The sequence below is a fragment of the Scylla paramamosain genome, chromosome 18, assembly GCF_035594125.1.
Source record: "Scylla paramamosain isolate STU-SP2022 chromosome 18, ASM3559412v1, whole genome shotgun sequence".
NCBI lineage: Eukaryota > Metazoa > Arthropoda > Malacostraca > Decapoda > Portunidae > Scylla > Scylla paramamosain.
In genome coordinates, this window is record NC_087168.1 from 1,993,422 (window position 1) to 2,015,294 (window position 21,873).

The 21,873-nt window shown below is 39.0% G+C and overlaps 1 protein-coding gene and 1 long non-coding RNA gene across 2 annotated transcripts in view; one reads left to right on the top strand and one right to left on the bottom strand.

The window, feature by feature from the left end:
* Positions 1-15,991, top strand: part of LOC135108986 (sodium- and chloride-dependent glycine transporter 2-like) — a 63,739-nt gene extending 47,748 nt beyond the window's left edge. The window contains exons 7-11 of the mRNA XM_064019919.1: positions 1,628-1,811; positions 8,782-9,019; positions 9,141-9,369; positions 11,984-12,096; positions 15,167-15,991. Coding sequence (XP_063875989.1) covers positions 1,628-1,811; positions 8,782-9,019; positions 9,141-9,369; positions 11,984-12,096; positions 15,167-15,451 — 1,049 coding nt within the window. The 3' untranslated portion in view covers positions 15,452-15,991. The remainder of the gene's footprint in view (positions 1-1,627; positions 1,812-8,781; positions 9,020-9,140; positions 9,370-11,983; positions 12,097-15,166) is intronic.
* On the bottom strand, positions 15,975-21,665 carry LOC135108987 (uncharacterized). The gene is made up of 2 exons (XR_010272526.1): positions 20,385-21,665; positions 15,975-20,029 (listed from the first exon to the last, which is right to left on the bottom strand). It is a non-coding gene; the product is annotated as an uncharacterized LOC135108987 (long non-coding RNA).
* Between the last annotated feature and the right edge of the window lie 208 nt (positions 21,666-21,873).

The following is a 21,873-nucleotide window of genomic DNA, read 5'->3' on the forward strand; positions in this document are numbered from 1 at the left end:
TACCAGCCTCTTAAAGCCTCATTTAAAGCCTATTTCACAGTCACTTCTTCTTGTTGTGATCGTTACCAATGAGTGGTGATGTCTGCCACCAACAGCAAATCTGATTTCACAGACGTTTTTCGCGGCGTTGTTTGTTTTGATCCTTACCAGAAATTGAAACCTTTGGTAACGCTGGCTTGGGAACTGCTGGGCCTCCCCAATGGAGCTTACCGATGCATTTATTTCTTGTAAATATCACAAGTTCTTATTTTCTTGTACTTGTTTCATTTCCTAAATGTATGTTAAAAAAATATTTAATAATATTTTGTAAGCTAGTATAGTAATATGATAAAAATTTAAAAAATTCACTTCACCAGATAATGAAAACTTCACTACCTGACACCCTTATTTCATCTACTGTGCCTCCTTGGTTAAAAACTGTAATCATCCTCACATACGCATAGGTTGTGTAGAATTTGTCACCTAAGAGAAATACTAAGTAATATTGAAATAACATTACCATTCCCATCATAGGGCTAGGCTTGCTTCCGTTAGGCTAGGTTTAGGTTAATTCAGTTCATTAATTTAATTGCCAATCTTTTCAATGGTCAGATCATGATAAAAAAAAAAAAAAAAAAAAAAAGTTTTTTTTTTTTTTTTTTTTTTTTTTTTTTTGCTGAGAAATAAATAATTACTGTCTTAAGGTTATCAGGCAAGGGCTGTTTCCATAAAACCCGAAATATTTCAGTTTAATAATGTATGTGTACAGCATTGAGGAAGAGAGAAATATATAATTTATTATGTGCCTGGTTGGCATACACAGGGTTTGGTGAATGTTAGAGAGATATTCAAAGGAAAGAATTTAAATCAAAATGTAACTATATTTACAGTAGATGATAAGGCGTGTTGAAGGCATCAGTGATGTATTTCAGTTTTCCGTGGCGTGGCCAGTTCTTTTGTCATGAATTGACTCATTTTGTCTAATAAGGGGGCTCCGGCATACCAACATTGCCGAAACAGAGGTATTCGATTTGTTATAATCGTTATTAAGTTGGGGATCACCGTAACTACGATAGCAACGACTGTAAAATCAGATCGAGGTGTTAGTAATGCATTTAACCAGGTTGGTAAGGCTCTTGGCTCGGAACGTTACCAAGCGACTGTGAAATCAGCCCTTAGTTTTGTCAGTGCCAGGGTGGCGTTCGTTCCTTTCGTTCGTTGTATATTCTGCTCATACTCTTTGAATACGTAGACCCTGTCCACCCCACATAATCAAACAATACGTTATTCCATACCAATATCAAATACCAATGTGAGAACGTAATATAAACCTGTCCTGTACGTCACTACTTACACGATGCAGTGTTAGTACAGGCTTACATGGATTACGTCTTGAAGCCGCTTGTAATGTGTACGTGTACAGTATATTTCATCTCTACAAACCGGTGTCTGGATTAATGTGGGAATCAGTTAATTAGTCAATGATTCGGATAAGGAATACGTGATTACTAAGTGGATTTACTCCTCGACTTTTTTTTTTTTTTCTTTTTTTCTTTTCTTTTCTTTTCTTTTTTTTTTTTTTTTTAGATGTGTTATGGCAACTGAACACCTTTGACTATTAACTGCTTGAATCTCATTGTGCCAACAGGTATCACACTTGAGGGAGCCAGCCTGGGAATAGATTACTATTTTCTGAAGCCTGACTGGTCACGCCTCGCGGACACAGAGGTGTGGAGTGATGCTGCGATTCAAATTTTCTATTCACTTGGGTCTTCCTATGGCGGTCTCATCACTCTGGCTTCGTACAACAAATTTAAAAACAACTGTATGAGGTGAGATTTTACAGGTAATCGCAATTTACCATGTAAATCACAAAGTCATCGTTACTATCATCAGCGTTACATCTCGCAACTCTGGCTCAAGGCTTCCAGGCGGATTTGCCGTTTTATTTGTCTAATCAAAACATGACATTTCTTCAGCCTACGTTACATGCCTCTTCAGTGATAGTTTAATAGAAGCTATAGCATAGAAGAAAGTAATTCCAAACTCTACGCTCAAGCTTGGGACTCGAATAGGGGGTTCCCTCCCGGTTATGGGAGGAGCCTGCTATCCCACCTGCCCTTTCACCTCCCACGCCCCACCCTCCGCCTTTTTTTTTTTTCACTCTTTTTAAGAGAAAATGACCAAGAAGGAAAAAATAATAATATTTCACTGTTCCCTAAGAGTCAAGACCCCAGAGGAATTCGCCTATTCAGTTTCGTGTGTGGCTTCATACTTTTCTTTTGAAACAGTTTAGCTCGGACGAAGGAGGAAAACAAAAACAAAACTGAAAAAAAAAAAAACAGGAATAGCGAGTGAAAAAAAAATATTAAGGTATACATTATGAGTGTGAGGATAAATATCGTACTATTTTAAGGGGTTTGCAAAAATAAATAAATAAAAATGAATAAATAAATATATAAATAAATAAAATTATCATATTTTGAACAGAAAAATACAATTTGTTCCGAAAAAAAAAAACTTGTCACGACATATCTATCAAATAATCACATATTTACTAAATAAAGGTAGAAAAAAATCCTGCCTTGAATGACAGATTAAAGATAGTCAAAATGTGAGTTCATGAGACAAAACGCTTCAGACTCACCATTCTACTAGCGCTGTATGAGTTGATTTATATTGAAGCTATATTCCATAATAGGATGAATAAGATCCCTACGTAGAGTTAGCAACTGGAAGAGAACAATTGACAGAGAGGACACAGAGCACATAGAATTCCTGTAAGTTACTTTGCCAAGAAATCCTGTAAGTTGTTTTGTCAAGAAATAAGAAGTTAAATTTCCAGTTGACATTTTTAGAATGGAGAACATAACTATATTTATGTAGTGTAGAAGAGGGGGATAGTTGAATGTCATTAAAAAGACAATGCGTGTTTTTTAAGTTCTATCGAATGATTAGAGCCTATTCCTTCTTTCGTTTAATCATTAGATGAAGAAATTGAATTTTGGAGGAATTGAGCAAAATTTCCCCGTTACATTCGGAATTACAAAAAGGTCGGAAGTTAAGACTGTGTTCTGCGGTCTCTCTACATGAACTGTTTAATTCGTATTGTTTAAGAAGTCTGATATGATGCAGAGAAGAGCAGATGTAGCGGGACCTAGGCAATCATCAAGTTTCAGACTAAACTTAGGGTGAATTTCCTTAATGCCTTATTTCCCAAGTACTTCAAAACTGAAAGAATATATCAATTTTAGTAAATAATCTGAAATAAATAAATAAATACACACATGAATCACACTAGATACACAATATTCAATCATTTATCTACAGACATATATTCACAAAACAACTAATATCTAGATATAGTCGCAAAACCTTATGGTTCCATTTAAAGATTGATCCCAGTAAGAAAAATTTCCCGCGACGCCTTGCTATGCGTCCCTTTGCTGTCTGCCAGTGTTGTGTTCCTAGATGACAGCCTCACCGCTTGCAGTTTACGCTTTGTCGCCTTAGCAACTGGTATGATACACTGCTCGAAACACAAAACTAGTATGATACACTGTTCGATGCACCACCCTCTAAACGTAACACTAGTATGATACAATGCCCGACACGGCAGGGTTGAGTCATCAGATTAGGCATCATTATATTTCGATTTTAATTAACAATATTACAACGAAGGTAAACTCAGCCTCCCTTTAGAAATATTTGTATTTCTTCAGTTAGCTCAACAATTACACAAGTTAGGCGAAATTCGTTTCTTTGTCGCCTGTTGCATAACCATGACTTTACCCAGCCTAACACTTTCAAATCTATCCCATGCGTCCTTACCTTTCTCAAGAACCTGTGAAGGAGTACCTGTCGAACCCCTTACTAAAATCCAGGTATATGATGTCATAACTATCCCCATCCGCCGCCTCGTAAACTTTACCATAAAAAAAAAAAAAACTTAAGTTCGTAAGGCACGACTTTCTCGTTGTGAAGCCATTCTATGACCGAGTTATTGTTCTCATTGTTAGGCTAGCTCCTCTAATAACAATCTTTCCTTACCCTATACTATCGCTCCAATATTGCCTCCGAACCACGAAAGCGCAGGAGTTTCTGGTACTACTTGTCTGTCAAGGAGGAGGACCTGACTGTATTGTTCTGACTTACTTTTGAATGACTATTGCACCTAACAAAAGTGGAGGCATACATTCCACATTTTTTCCTTAAAATATAAACTCGTAAATTTTGGTTTAACTCAGGTTGCTCTCGTGCTGACCAGGATGAAGAGAACAGACCGTACTTCTTTCCACTTCTTGAAGGAAATTATGCCACATCTGTTCTCCAACTTGCAAAAACTTCCGTCATTAAGAAATGTTGAGATATAGCCAGTCCTCGCGATTTTTTTATATCTACCCAAATATATCTATAAGAATTTTCATCCTTTCTCACGATATTTCATCCAGATGTTTCCACTGCCAGCTCCCCTATCTTTTAAGAACCTTTCTCTCAGGCCTTTTCTAAAAAAAAAAGAAAAAAAAACTCTACACTAAATGCATCAGAATTTGTTCCTTTTTTTTTCACTTTCCAGTTTTGACAATGTTATAGAAAATCTTATGTGCCTTCTCTGGTCCAAAATCCTCGGAAGGCTTATGGTCCTGATGGATTTCCTCCTTATTGGTCGCCCTAATTGTGCTTATGTGTTCACTCCTTGCCTGATCAAGCGTTTTCATCTCCGTCTACCAGCATCTTTTCCTTCTTGCTAGAAGTTTGCCAACATTCAACCTATTTCCAAGGATAGCGAATGGTCAAGTACTTCAAACTACTAACTGATGACATGTCTTTTTAACATTCTTCACCCAATCCTCAACAGGGAGGTTCCGAGGCATATACCCGTATCTGCTCACAACTTATTTTCCAATCGTCAGTATGGATTTCATAAAGGATGATCCACTGAACATCTAGAGTTTTGCTGCCACATGGGGAAATGCATCGCACAGCTCTTCCGAACAAGGAGGAGTTAAACGTTTTTCGTTTCATCGATTCCTCCTTGTTAACAGACATAATTCTCTCGAAACATTACTCACCGGCACCGCCAGAATGTTTCATCTCTTCTACCTTTATGCATGTCTCCTCAATCCTCCATTACAAGATTTTCTAATTACCTTCATCCATATTCTGCCCATCTTACTAATGTAAGAGATCTTCACTTTTCATCCTTTTTATTAGTGAATTTAGATTCTTTCCCTGTTTTTTGTATTTCTTCATACCAAAGACATGATCTGTTTTAAGAAAGCAGTATCAGGACACCTCATAAACTAAATTAGCTATCTCTTATAATTTTTTTCTCCTAAATCTTTTTGGAAGTTGCATTGTTTATCCCTTGACTTGTCTCGCGGGAAAAAAAACTTATATCAACAACAATGGTACTGATGCAGTGACGGCACCTCCCACTATTACAACTAATTTTGCTACTACTAATGATATTAATGATATGCATGATAGTTATAAGAACCATTAAAATAACGATGATAACTGTGATTATTTGTATCATCATCATCATCAGATTTATAACTGTCTACGTCAGCTTTCCTACCCTTGTTTTAGGTTTACGCATACCTGCCTTCATTTTTCGTGTTATACATGATAGAGAAGTATCCCACAAATGATACTTGAGCTTTCCATCATCTGAATCCCATGCGCTTTTTCTTGGTGGCCAGAATCATGCCAAGTCTGTTCTCCAGCTAGCAAAAGACTACTTCATTGACAGAAAATGTCACAATCTTTAAATATCTAACTCCCCTCATGACTTCTGGCACCTAGCAAAAAAAAACAGCTCCAATAACTTTGCTTCTTCATCTTTTCCTCCTTTACTTCAACATGATGGCACCACTGCTATCTCATCTATCTCTAAAGCTGAACTCTTCCCTCAGACCTTTGCTAAAAACTCTACCTTGGATGATTTAGGGTTTGTTCTTCCCTCTCCTCCACCCTCTTACTACTTCATGCTACCTATTAAAATTCTTCACAATGATCTTTTCCATGCCCTCGCTAGCCTAAATCCTCGGAAGGCTTATGGACCTGATGGGGTCTCTCCTATTGTTCTCCGAAACTGCGCCTTGCACTTTGCCTAAATAGTCAATCTCTTTCAACTCTGTCAACATCTACCTTTCCTTCTTGCTGGAAGTTTGCCTACATTCAGCCTGTTGTCCTGTCCACATTTATGCTGATGATATCACCTTGTACTTTTCCACGCTGTTCATAGACGTCCAAGCCTCCAGGAAGTAAACAGCTCACGCAGGGAAGCCACAAAACGCCTGACTTCTAGTCTCTCTAAAATTTTCAATCGGGTCATAGCAAACTTAGTACGTTCATTGCCTCAAAAACTTAATTCCTCCATCTATCAACTCGACACAACTTTCCAGATAACTATCACCTCTTCTTCAATGACTCCTAACTGTTCCCCTTTTCTACACTGAACGTCATGTGTCTATCCTTTATTTATAACCTAAACTGGAAATTTCACATCTCATCTTTAGCTAAAACAGCTATTATGAAGTTAGGTGTTCTGATTCCTCTCCTCTTGTTTGTTTCACCCTCCCAGCTGCTAACTCTGTACAGGGGCCTTATCCGTTTATGTATGGAGTATGCTTCACATGTTGCACAGGGGAGGGGGGTTTCACTCGTACCGCTATTTTAGACAGTGAAATAAAAAGTTTTTCGTCTTATCAACTCTTCTCCTCTAACTGATCGTCTTCAGCCTCTTTCTCATCTCCGCAGTGTTGCATCTCTTGTTATTTTCTACCGCTATTTTCACGCTAACTGCTTTTCTGATCTTGTTATATGTATGCCTCCGCTTCTCCCGCGGCCTCGCTGCACAAGACTATTCTTTCTCTCATCCCTATTCTGTCCACCTTTCTAATGCAAGAGATAACCAGCATTCAGTCATTCATCCTTTTCTCCGGTAAACTCTTTAACTCCCTGCCTGCTTCTGTATTTCCTCCTTCCTATGACATGGACTATTTCAAGAGGGAAGTATTAAGACATTTATCATGTTTCTTGACCATTCTATCTGACATCTTTAAAAGGAACTGGCAATAAGTGAGCCTTTTATTTTTTTGTTCAGAATTTTTGTTGCCAGTGGCCAGTGGCCCTCTTACATACAAAAAAAAAAATCAGTATGTATTTACCTCGCTCGAGCAAAACAAGAGATTGGATGAAATTGTACCCATAAATACTTGAGAGGGCGAGGTGGGAAGCCAGCGAGACGAGCGGCGGAAAACCCGGAGGGTGATGGAGGCGCAGCTGCGAAGATGAAATGCTGATAAGGATTATGGAGAAAGTATAAAGGGCTGGTATGTGTGAAGAGATTAGCACCGATAACCACAAGCTTTGAACGTCACCGCCCGTACACAGTGTGACGTCAGTCTCGGCCGCCCACTTCACTGATGCTTCTTGTGTATTGCTTTGTTGCATATTTAGGTTTACATAATTTTTTACAGTTTGGGCACGTAACGAACAACGCCAGATATCTCTGTCAGTGGAGTCAGTGTCTTGAATACGAAACGAACAACGACAGACGCACTGGTCTAGATCAGTGGGGTCAGTACCCCCTCACTTTAAATCAAAATAATTTATTAATACATTAATATACCAACCCTCTCATTTTTAGGACTTTTATGGCTCTTCCCATTTCCGACGGCCCTTCCCATTTCCTTTTTATATGTACACTTTTGTGTTTTTCTTTTTTTTATTTTGACCACACCATAATTGTTTTATATTAATATTTTAACCTACAATCTTTGTTGCTTCTAAAGTCTTGTAGCGGTGTCATATGGCAGCGATGTTGCGGCGCCACAGTAAATCAATCAATCAATCAATTGAACAGTTTGGTGTGTTCATTCAATATTCAATCCTTTATTTTGTTGGAATTGTTGGACTTATCACTGAGGAACCTAGTAGAGAGGAAGAGACCAACTATTGGTTGTAGCTGCTCTGAGGAAATAGGAAAAATAGAGATAATGAACGTCTTCGAAGTAAAGGGCAGACCTTTTAGCCACGCTCACGACCGTAAAAAAAAGTATAAGCATTCGCAGTAGCCCGTGACAAAAGTGAATTTACTCAATGGTATTAAGTATTACTAGTAAAGTGTTGATAAAATGGTTTGTGTACACTCGTACAAAAAACTGTACACAACCGACACAACCGACGATGATATTCGGAAAACAGTGTGGGGCCTTCGGAGGTGGCAGGCCTGCTAGTCCAGCACCACATAGAGCGTCAGACAGTTCATGTAATGATCGCATTTTTTTTCATACATGTATAGCATTTAATTCATAGCTGTGAATAACCACCATAGGGCAACTAAAGGAATCCTACCTTCTTTATTAACAAACACATCTCCGCGCACAAGTACCAACCCTTCCAAGACATCCTGCATCATTACTTTCTGTATCCATCGGTCATCTGAATAAAGAGTTTTCTGAACGAATGTACCTGTTCGTCTTAGACTATTTATTTGCTTGTTCGTCTCCTACCGTATTTTATGCCTTTTAATGTTTTTTTTTTTTTTTCTTCATGTAAGAGGGACTATGGTACTATAAGGCACCAAAAAGGTAGTACCAAAAACAAAAAAAGAAAGCCTCACTCAGGTACCAGTCTCTTAAGAGAACAGTCAAATGGACTATCCAAAGTCTTGACACCTTCCTCTTGAAGAAGTTCAAGTCATAAGAAGGGGAATACAGAAACAGGCAGGGAGTTCTAGAGTTTACCACTAGCATCCTGCTTCTGCCCCACCCAGCAAGCTTCCATCCTCAGAGACGCCATCGTGATCGCCTTCGCCAACTGCTCAACGTCGGTGTTCGCGGGTTTCGTCATCTTCAGCATTCTGGGTTTCCTGGCCCATGAACTGGGCGTAGGCGTGGAGGAAGTGGCGTCGTCAGGGTCTGGCCTGGCCTTTGTAGTGTACCCGGCCGCCGTGACGCTCATGCCTTTAGCGCCCCTCTGGTCCCTGCTCTTCTTCGCCATGCTCATCACCCTCGGTCTCGACTCCCAGGTGAGCAAGCTTTGTGACAGTTAGTTACACATAAAGCACACTCACCCACCCACCCACACAGACACACACACACACGCACACACACACACACACAGTAACACTTTCTCCTTTTCCCTCACAGTTCACGATGGTAGAGGCAGTGACCACGGCTATTTTAGACCAATTCCTGTCCCTTCGGTCACGGAAGCCACTGGTAGTGGGCGTGACGTGTCTACTGCTTTTCATCATGGGCCTCACCATGTGTCTCGAGGGCGGCGTGTACATGTTTGAACTCTTCTTCTTCTTCTCTTCCGGCCTTTCCGTCATCATACTGGCGATAACTGAGATTGTGGGAGTCCACTATGTTTATGGTGCGTGTGTGTGTGTGTGTGTGTGTGTGTGTGTGTGTGTGTGTGTGTGTGTGTGTGCGCGCGTAGTTATTTGACGAATATGTTTTTACTTGCATCTGTGGATATTTGTCTGGCAGGCCTATGATCTCAACAGCGATTGCCTTTGGTGCGTGAGGCCGAGGTGGCGAGTTTTCCATGTTAGCTACAGATCGTTTTCCTTGTTTTCTGTGGCATTCTCTTGATTTCTTTATGCTTGATACTCTTGCTTGATTTTCTTAAAAATGTGGCGCTTCGGAATTAATATGAAACCAAGAAGTATAATTTTATGATTGGGGATCAGACCGAAGTAGTTGTACTTTACTGGGTTAGTAAGGTCAGTACCCCTTCATTTGAAATTAATACATTCAAATGCCAACATTCTTGATTTGTAGCACTTTACTTCACGCTCATTTATCCCATTTTCTTGCTGATTAATCCATTTTCTTTTAAACCTTACCATTTTTTATTGACTTTTACTATGTTACCACCAACCACAATTTTGTTATTACTTTCACCACGTTAACCTACCATTTCAATTGCTTTGAGCATATTGTAGCGGCGCCCATTCTCTTTTTTTTTTTTAATCAATCATGTAGCGGCGCCCATTCTCTTTTTTTTTTTTTTTAATCAATCATGTAGCGGCACCTTCTCTTTTTTAAATCAGTCATGTAGCGGCACCTTCTCTTTTTTAAATCAGTCATGTAGCAGCGCCTTCTCTTTTTTTAAATGTCATGTAGCGACGCCTTCTCTTTTTTTAAATCGGTCATGTAGCGGCACCTTCTCTTTTTTAAATCAATCATGTACCGGCGCCTTCTCTTTTTTAAATCAGTCATGTAGCGGTGCCTTCTCTTTTTTAAATCAGTCATGTAGCGACGCCTTCTCTTTTTTTAAATCAGTCATGTAGCGGCGCCTTCTCTTTTTTTAAATCAGTCATGTAGCGGCGCCTTCTCTTTTTTAAATCAGTCATGTAGCGGTGCCTTCTCTTTTTTAAATCAGTCATGTAGCGGCGCCTTCTCTTTTTTTTTAATCAATCATTTAGCGGCGCCTTCTCTTTTTTAAATCAATCAGTCAATCAATCAATCAACCCAAAGTAGTTATGCTGGTGCCACTTTGGGTATTGACGGCTTTTAAAAAACTTGAGTATCATTTTTTGCTGTCAGAAGATTTCTACCTCAGTTTTAGCGTTAAAAGTCTTCATGTACACTGACGACCATGCTCTAAGGGAACAGCACACTCGTCGCGCTAATGAGGAACTTTGTTAATTTGATGGAGTGTCCAGTCCTTGTAAGAAACGAATACTTAATTGTAAGGCAGTGGCCACATCGTATGAGGAAGGGAACATGTGCGGCAGTGCTAATGATGTTTGCCTTACGACTCTTGTCAGTAGATGTTAGGCCTCAACCTTCCGTTTATTTATTGATTGATTTATTCACATATCAATTTTATTATTATTCATTTATTTGTTTGTTTGTTTGTTTGTTTTCTATTTATCTATTTATTTTATTTATTTTATTTTTGTTCATTTTTCATTTATTTTTTATTGTATTTATTTTATTTTATTTATTTTATTTATTTTATTTGACCTTTTTATTTTATTTATATATTTTTTTATTTATTTATCTATTTATTTTTTTATTTATTTATTTTTATTTTTTTCTGCCACGGGGAGATAGAACGGAGTCAATGATCACGAATATGATACGTTATCTTCATGACTGTGCGGGTAATTTACACACACACACACACACACACACACACACACACACACACACACACACACACACACACACACACACACACACACAAATACATGCAATGCTGTTCAAATGGCATAATATAATAACTGCTGGTTTTCCGTACACAGAGCAAAAACGACTATAACTGATTATCTAATTGATCTTTCTTATGCGGCCGAGGGCACTAATATAAAACTTGATTGTTCAGCATATTATTTGCGAGCAGTGACGTTGGTGCCTTTGAAGGGAAAAATCTGCGCGAGCATCACATAACCAGTATTATTTTTGTTAATACTGACAGGGATTTAGCCAAAAAGTCGACGAAACCACCAGATCCCTAATGGTAACGAACATGCACATCTATACAATCTTACTAACTGCTATCTTGTGCGATGGAATATATAAGCACTCATTATTATAATTATATGAAATAACCTAACCTTAAACCTAATAATATTGACTGTGGGCTATGAATGTCTGGAGGGGGAGAGAGAGAGAGAGAGAGAGAGAGAGAGAGAGAGAGAGAGAGAGAGAGAGAGAGAGAGAGAGAGAGAGAGAGAGAGAGAGAGAGAGATTAAAGGCGAGGTTAGAATTTTCTGCCAGAATTTGAAAACTCGCGAGTTTCCATTATTAATATATTTGATAGTTGTACGTAAGAAGTCATAAGATCTAAACTGTGGAGGTTTTAATGAGTAATAAGAGTAATGATAACATTCAAGGCTCTAGTGTGCCAGTAAACTACTCACGTAAATTAGTTTCACAAACATAAATCTTAAAATTTGGATAGAACCTCTCTTTGCTCACGATGTGAAATAAATAACGTTTACTGACTTCAGCCGTAAAACAGGATTTTTTTTCAGGGTTTAAAAAGTTTTTCCGACACATTACGGAAGACATGGGCATCGTTGTCCCCAGACCACTTCACGCCTACTGGCTCCTCACGTGGTGTGCGGTGACCCCACTGGCGCTCCTGGTAAGAACACTTGAAAGGTTGTACTGTTTTGCACGCACACATAGATGCAATATAATTTCCACGCAGTCTGCAGGAAATTGAGTCATCTATCCAACTTATGGTGTATTTGGAGCATTACATAGTAACGGGATTCATATATTGTACTATGTAAGGCAGTACCAAGTAATTCACGTGGGCAAAAAATATATGAATCATTCTGGAAATTTTAGAATTGTAAGAAAAAATTCGTTGTACGACTATAAATAACAATTAACTTAAAATTAATTTCGAATGTAATATTAATTTTTTTAATACTAACCTTAAACTCTTGTCAGCTAACATCCCTATAAAAACCAGTTGCCAGAGCTACGCTCTTTGCCTCCACTTGCGAAATTTCCTTCCTAAATTAATATTCTTTACAATGTAAATTAGTAACAGTAACATAATATCCTGCCTCTCTAAAGTATTTTTTCTTTTTAATCTATCCTCAATAGGAAGATTCTTAAACATCTACCACTTCATAACCTTATCTGATCACTGGTATGGGTTCCGTCGAGGACGCTCTACTAGTGATCTGGCTTTCCTTACAGAGTCTTGGTCATCCTCTTTTAGGGTTCTTGGTGAAACTTTTGCTGTTGCCCTTGACGTATCAAAAAGCATGTGATAGAGTTTGGCGTAAGGCTTTGATTTCCAGACTACCCTCGTACGGCTTCTATCCTGCTCTCTTGTGGTTGCCTTTGACATATCAAAAGATTGTGATAGAGTCGGCACAAAGCTTTGATTTCCAAACTACCCTCCTACGGCTTCTATCCTGCTCTGATTTCATCTCAAGTTTCCTTTCTGACCGTTCTACTGCTGCTGTGGTAGACGGTCACCGTTCTTCTTCTAAATCTATTAACGGTGGTGTTCCTCAGGGCTCTTTCCTGTTACCCACTCTTTTCCTATTATTCATCAATGATCTTCTAAACCAAACTTTATGTCCGATCTCTTCCTACGCTGATGTTACCACCCTGCACTTTCCCACGTCTTTTCGTAGATGTCCAACCCTTCAGGAAGTAAACAATCCACGCAGGGAAGCCATGGAACGCGTGACTCCTGATCTCTCTAAAATTTCTGATTGGGTCAGAAACTTAGTAAATTTCAATGCCTTAAAAATTCGATTCCTCCATCTATCAACTTAACACAACCTTCCAAATAACTATCCCTTCTTCTTCAATGACACTCAACTGTCCCCCCTCTTCTTCACTGAACATCGTCGGTCTGTCCTTTACTTATAATCTAAACTGGAAAATTTACATCTCATCTCTAGCTAAAACAGCTAAGAAGTTAGGCATTCTGAGTCATCTCCGCCAGTTTTTCTCACCCCCCTCCCCAAGCTGTTCTCTGTACAAGGGCCTTATCCTTCTAAGGATGGATTATGCTTCACATGTTAGGAGGTTCCATTCATACCGCTCTTTTAGACAGGGTGGAATCAAGGCTTTTCGCGTCTCTCCTCTAACTGACTGTCTTCATCTTCTATTCTCATTTTCATGCTAACTGCTTTTCTGATCTTGCTAACTGCATACCTCCCCTCCTCCCGCGGCCAAGCTGCACAAGATCTTTCTCTCACGCATATTCTGTCCACATCTCTGATGTAAGAGTTAACAAGTATTCTCAATCATTCATCCCTTTCTCTGGTAAACTCTAAATTCCCTTCCTGATTTTATATTTCCTCCTTCCTTGTTCAAGAGGGAGGTTTCAGGGCACTTATCCTTTAATTTTTATCGACCGCTTTTGACTGTTGGGGGACCGGCACCTCAGTGGTATATCGTCAATCCGGGTTCATTGAGACAGAATGTTGCGATACTGGTTATTCATATGGATTCCAACCTGTTGAAATAGTCATCCATTGAACATCCATCCCAATAGTCACATAAATAGATATATAAATCATTACCACGATACACAAATATGAAATATGTGAATTGAAAGTAACCCCACAAGAAACAATCACTATACATTAGCAGGTATACATTTATAACACTGCCAGTCCCCTGATAAACTCTTGCATTGTTGCATTCAAGCAAGTAGTCAATCAACACCAACGGATCTGTAAACAACGAACAAGCTAAGTAACCACAAGACAATGACTCCCGAAAAGTAACTATACAAGCTTAAATATAAATCGAAATAACCTTAATTAAAGTAATCCTAAAGTAGCCTGCACCGTACACTAAAGTAACCTGCACCGTACACTAAAGTAGCCTGCACCGTACACTAAAGTAACCTACACCGTACACTAAAGTAGCCTGCACCGTACAGTAAAGTAGCCTGCACCGTACAGTAAAGTAGCCTGCACCGTACAGTAAAGTAGCCTGCACCGTACACTAAAGTAACCTGCACCGTACACTAAAGTAACCTGCACCGTACACTAAAGTAACCTACACCGTACAGTAAAGTAGCCTGCACCGTACACTAAAGTAGCCTGCACCGTGCACTAAATTAGACATCCAGGAAAACAGTAGCAGGCGCAGCACACTGGTATGTGTACAACCTGGCCGTGACTCACCCAACACAATGAATGTGAATCTGTACTTCACAAACACTGCGTGACACCCGACATGTTAAAACAAAAATACATATATATCCTTCCTTACCTTCATGGTCACAAACAGCAATTGTAAGCCAGACAGCAGCACCAATTCACATAATCTGTCCACACCAACACTTCCGCGCTGGTAGGCGACTTGTACCGGTACTGGTGCTAGCTGAACTGTCCGGAGTTTAATACCTACGCGTACGAAAAGCTTCACTATATTCATAAGACGCCAAATCATGTCTCTACTGAAACATTCATATTATCAACAATATGTAGAGACACCGAGCAAGAACGAACACAGCGATAATCATAATGCCTGTCCTCGGCTTACAATTGACATACGGAAACAATAAAATCTCAGTTACACAACACTTAGTTAATAACAAATAACACTCGTGTTACAAGTGGGCCTTTTTTATTATCATTATAATTTTGTTGCCCTTGGCCAGTGCCTCTCCTACATAAAAAATAAACAACTAAATAAATAAATAATGTTCCATTGTTTAATTTCAGGGCATTCTGGTGTTCTCAGTGATTTACTTCGTCCCAGCTTACTGGGGTGAATATGTCTTCCCGCTCGGAATACAAGTGCTCGGGTGGCTCCTTCTCTTCTCCTCTGTCATCTTGGTACCGCTGGGGATGATTTACGCCGTAATGACGAACTCAGGGAGCGGGAAAGATTTGTTTGTCCCTACCCCGGACTTCTGCCCGGCTCATGTGAGAGAAGAGAGAAGGAGCGGTCAGGTGAATAAAGCATGTGTCATCAAGGACGCTCCTGTGGTGACAGTTCACCTTTAATATGGCTTGTTGTTGTATTAGCACAGTTATTATTGATTGTATAACTTATTATTTGATTATATACGTTAACTTGTATTGTATTATTGTTTCGAGTAAGTGTTCACAGATTCGAACCAAATGTAATCTATGAATGCCAGTTAGAGTTGAGTTAGCAGTTTCCCGCCCGCGGCTCCCGAGCTGTGTAGTAATAGCCAGGTAAAGCCGGGAGCCCCTGTGTTTCACTGCTCCCTCGAAAGACACAACATGGCTTGTCACCGGAGATGAGGACAACAATGGCTGCAGCAGTTTGTAGTACCACTATTACTATAAACCAATGAAACCAATGCTATTGATTACTACAAATAGATTAGCCGTACAGGTGTATTTGAATTGGTTGTCTAGACTTTCTTATGACAGCTTCTTTATTTGTAAATGACTCACTAGCTCGTTGTCAGGGTCTTCAGGTGCTTACAGAGAAAAATAAACAAATAAATAAAGTTTGTTATAGAAATTATAAGGATCAGTAAGTGAATAAGTAAATAAATATATAAATGAAAATTTATTATTATTATTATCATTATTATCATCATCATCATCATCATCATCATCATCATCACCATTGTTATTATTACTCCTAGTATTACTACTATTAATATAACAACGACTACTGCAACTACCATTACTACTGTTCCAGTGTGGTTTTGAATTATCAATTACCGCTGGACACTGTTCATTAGTTTCTTACCTTTATGTTGTAGGTAAGGTCATTCGTGGTGAGTTTCTGTGGTTTTCAGGTGAATGTAAAAGGTGAACATATAAAAATAAGTATATTAAGATATATGTACAGAGTTCTGGGAGAAGGGTGTGGCGTGTACGGGACAACGGATGTCCCCTGCGTGGTACAGCGTTACACCCTGGCAAGAGACTGCCGGTCGCCGGAGCCGGCACAAGGGACGCTTAGCGCCTTCAAAAAGTGCTGACAGTAGAAATATGGGCGGGTTGACCGCACTCACAGTACATGAATATATTCATAGCTATAACTCTCTAATTACATAAATAAGGTAAGGGGAAAGGTACTTATAGCTAAGAATAATACATGCTAAAATATATTAGAGAGAGATTAACTATGGAGAATACTTAGATACTATAATGTAGGTGCTACCGATTACTTATCGATGGCAATAAAAGAAGTATGGTGTGTGTGTGTGTGTGTGTGTGTGTGTGACGCAGGGTGGCGAGATCATGTCCGCCCCACCCTTATCCGCCAACACCCACTATCTGCACTTATGCATATATGTATACATACACTTATTTGCTAATTAGGCAAGGCAATATAAATACAGTATATGTCATTATTAATTATGTGACACCGTTACATCGCTCGGTCACCTACTTGACGCGTCCTCGCGAATACAGTGTACCTAACCATATTATGTGCGTGAAACTCCTTCATTAATAGTTGCAGAAGGAAGACGTTTACACCTTTCCTAACACACACATGTAGGAGTATTGTCAGGAACATTAAAATAAGGCAAGGTGTCACGACACTTGGGTAGAGAAATCCTGGTTTCAGATATGCTGGTAAAGATGTCTCTAGAGCCTCTGAAAACTCTCTTGTGTTTGAGAAGGAAAGAGTGGATAACGAGTTAGTTATAAAAGAAATCCTTGACTTTGTCAAATTCTTCAGGGAAGTGACAGGGAATACCTTATAAGAAAGTGCTGTCATGAAAGCTAAGTGAAACCGAGAAGGGTAAGTGGTTAGTTTACTAGAACGTACATGACAAGCATCTTGTACCGTATAATGTCCTATAACCTCCTCATAGGTGGTCCCTTCTGGGCAAGTCACTGAGACATAAAAGGTTTCTGTGAAATAAAAGCAATGATATCCATGAAAGTTACAATGGAAAATAGGTTTTGAAACCACATGCTTGTATGGACAGAGTGATAGAGCTGTAGACGCCTCTGAACGTGTCAAGGCAACTTCACAAATTCCATTTACTACAGGTAAGAAGGCAAACTGGATACTAGAACAATGGTACAAATGTAAGTACAAATGTAAGCATTTACAATGTTTTAATTCAGTTAAATCTCCAATTGTATATAATGAAAAATGTCGTGTCATCACCGAATTATTAATGAAGAATGAAAAGGATTTAATCTCATAGGCCTCAAAATTATCCAGAGATTTAAAAGGTATGTTTACAATTATTGCATCTGTGGTCAAGATAGCTTCTAGCAATGGGTAGTAATATTAGATCATGTCCGTTGCATACAATGGTGTCAATTTGTATGTTGACTGACCAATTTCTAGTGTGTGAAGCAAACCCTCTACAGGAAATAGGGAAGTTGTTACCCTGCCATTGACACCACAGAGGAGAATGACTAAAAGAATACAGGGGATGAGGAGTATTCCTTACGAGGCGAGACTGAAGCTGTTAAATTTACATTTTTTAGAGAGACGTAGGTTAAGAGGGAACCTGACAGAAGTCTTTAAGGGGGACGTAAGCAAAATTCTTAGGATCAGCAACCAAGACAGAACAAAAAATAACGGGTACAAGCTTTAAAAATTTAAGTTTAAGAAAGATATAGGAAGGAATTGGTTCTCAAGTAGAGTTGTAGATGAGTGGAACGGACTCAGTAATCATGTTGTTAGTGCTAAGAGATTAGGGAGCTTTAAGAGAAGATTAGACCGGTTGGATGGGGATGATAGGTAGAAATAGGTACCTTAGCCCTAACAAGCCGTCAGAAGGAAGTTTAAAGTTGCTGACTACATAGAAATCAGTTTGAATAGGCTGAGTATTCTTAGATAGCCTTATTGGTAAGGAAATTATTCCTAGGATTTTTAGGGCTGACCCAGTGACACCAGAAAGATTCAAGTCACTTGGACGGGGGGTCATCCATTTACCACCGCGTGAATTCCGTTTCAGAATCTTGTAAGATTCTTCAGAGATCACGTTTACCGTGGCTCCAGTGTCTACAGCCAAAGATAAGCGATGCTTACCTACCTTAGTTGGTAATGGCATTATGTCTGTTTGGTTGTTGACAGCATTTATAGTTGAATACACTGACATGTCAGAAGAATGTGCTGCCTCAGCGTCTTGCGCATTTAGATGTTTTAGTCGGGTTTGTTTACTACAGTGCGCTGGTCTTTCCCCGACTGCTTTGTACTATTCTGGCCTGTTTTTCAATTCTCATGTTGATTATATCCTTACATTGTTCTGGCGAGTGTTTACACTGGCCATGTATGATGCAGTATTGGGTAGTGACATCCTTGTAGGATCTTGCCCTGCCTGTGTTCACATGGGGCGATGCACCTGTTCTTGGTCTAACAGAGAGATTATTCCCTTTTGTTTTGTTCTTCGAGTCAGATTTATTTGATGCCAGTTTCTGGTCCTTTTGTTTTTTAAAGCATCTTTTTTCAACATGACCTATTTTATGGCAGTACGAACAGACATTTCCGGGCTTTGCCATGGCTGCTGCACAAGGTTCGGATTGGTCGTCACCTACGAGTGGAGCAACCAGTGAGGTTTGAGTTTCCGGAGAAGAACCAGGTAGCCCCTTTTTTTCTCTAATCAAGACTGCAAGGTCAGCTACTGTGTCTCCCGGCTTAAAACTGAAATAACTTGCGTTTTTCCTCACTTCCTCATTCACCAATGTCATGTAAAAGATAAATTCCAGAAGTCTTCTGAAATTTGTTTCTGTCATGCTGTCTCCTTGGAACCAATTGTTAAGCTGTAAGACGTCCATGTAGTCTGTCACGAACTGGTGTGTCGGAATTAGTGCCTTCATTTCATGAAGAGAGTTAGCTTCAGCTGCTAACCTAACACTCACCTTGGATGCTAGTGCCATAAGATCAGTTTGGCTCTTATCCCCAAAAATTTTCAAGAAATTTTTCTTGAAATTAGCATAACTAGTCCCTATTTCACGCGGACTAAAAGCGCTGGTATTCATCATGCGTGATGCTTCTCCAGCCAATTTGGACTTGACGAAAAAGATCTTGTCTTCATCTGTGATAGGATTTGATCTCATAACATTCTCACACGAACGGATGAAGTCATGAGCCCGTTCTTGCGGGCTTTCTCCACGAAATTCTGATATTGATTCTGGAATAGGAAGTCCCTTAAGTGTAGCAGATACATGCAAGGTATTAAGAGAGCCACTAGAGGCAGAAGCAGAAGCAGAAGCGTTAGACATGGTCGCTACTGATAATGATGGGTATTTATTTCCTTATCTTGTAATCAACACGTTTTCATCCTCATGAGACACGGTATTTACCACTGTAGTGGGTTTCTGTTCCGTTGATAATTCTTCTGATGATCTAGTATCACTATTCTCCACTTAGGAATGACACTCCGTTTCATAAACTTCAGCTAACTTCTTAGCTTTAGCCATAAATGTGGTATTATTAACCTTCCTTAATTAGGTATTAATTACACACTTACATTACATTTTCATCGTCCAAAGGCGCCTCCATGTTTAAAGAAAGAATGGTTAATATTGTTAGAAGCATGGAAATTTTAAGTTAGTTGAGGGACAAATGAAATTATTCTAGTTATCCCTAAACACTTGGAAGAAAACGAGAGCGAGCGCTTCGTCCATCTGAAAAAGAAAACGGTATTTAAGAGGCAAACTAAATTATTTTAATTTTCACATACGTAACGTTGTATCACTGTGAAATACGAGTAGGTAAGTTATACATGAATCTTAACAGTGTTTGCATTACCAGAAGTATTTTATTTAATATTTGTGTGGCGTACCACTAAGTGTCTGTACTCACGACTGTAGCCGGAGAAATAAAAAAAAAATAAAATAAAAAAAAAAAATATATATATATATATATATATATATATATATATATATATATATATATATATATATATATATATATATATATATATATATATATATATATATATATATATATATATATCCTCTTCTTGGGAAGACTCCTTACTTCATGGGAGGCTCCTCTTGGGATAGTAGTGTCCTTGTAGGATCCTGCAAAATTCCTGCAGGTGGGAGATATGCTGGTCTGCGCCGAGAATGTCTGCGCCGATGATGTCTTTGGCGAGAATCTGCGACGAATAATTAGACCGAAGGGAAACCATATATTTATGTTAGGTTTCGCCCTGAGTCTTTTAAGTCTCCTCTTTTATAACAAGAAGTGAATTTTGGGAGTGGCAGGCTGGGTGAGTAAGGCGAGACCGTTTGGTGAGTCGCTCTTGGTTGGGCGCGAGTGTTTTGGTGTGTCAGCGTAAGTTCTGTAAACAACGTCGGTTCGTTCCTTTGCCCTCCTCACTACCCTGCCACTGTTTGCCGTTTTCTCCGTTCTCTGTGTCTGTTCACCACTTGTTTTTCAACCACTGTTTATTGTTGTTGCACTTGGCACTGAAGTTAGTTATTCGTATCTCATTAAGCTGCCACCAAATGTTCCAGTGTGGTTTTGAATTATCAATTACCGCTGGACACTGTTCATTAGTTTCTTACCTTTATGTTGTAGGTAAGGTCACTCGTGGTGAGTTTCTGTTGTTTTCAGGTGAATGTCAAAGGTGAACATATAAAAATGTGTATATTTAGATATATGTACAGAGTTTTGGGAGAAGGGTGTGGCGTGTACGGGACAACGGATGTCCCCTGCGTGGTACAGCGTTACACCCTGGCAAGAGACTGCCGGTCGCCGGAGCCGGCACAAGGGACGCTTAGCGCCTTCAAAAAGTGCTGACAGTAGAAATATGGGCGGGTTGACCGCACTCACAGTACATGAATATATTCATAGCTATAACTCTCTAATTACATAAATAAGGTAAGGGGAAAGGTACTTATAGCTAAGAATAATACATGCTAAAATATATTAGAGAGAGATTAACTATGGAGAATACTTAGATACTATAATGTAGGTGCTACCGATTACTTATCGATGGCAATAAAAGAAGTATGGTGTGTGTGTGTGTGTGTGTGTGTGTGTGTGTGTGTGTGTGACGCAGGGTGGCGAGATCATGTCCGCCCCACCCTTATCCGCCAACATCCACTATCTGCACTTGTGCATATATGTATACATACACTTATAATGCTAATTAGGCAAGGCAATATAAATACAGTACGTCATTATTAATTATGTGACACCGTTACACTACTCCTGTACAACTACTACTGCTAGTACCATTACAACTACCTGTACCTAACTCTTTTAATTATCTACCTATTGTCTTAACTCCCTGTCTAAGTCTTTTTTTTTTTTTTTGTCTGTCCTCAACAGGAAGATGAATTAAACATCTGTCCAAAAAAGAAAATATATATGATATCTTACCTTTAGTTTCTGCACCAGTAGCTCGTACGCTGGCGCCTTCTCATGTCTGGCGCCTTCTCATATATATATATATATATATATATATATATATATATATATATATATATATATATATATATATATATATATATATATA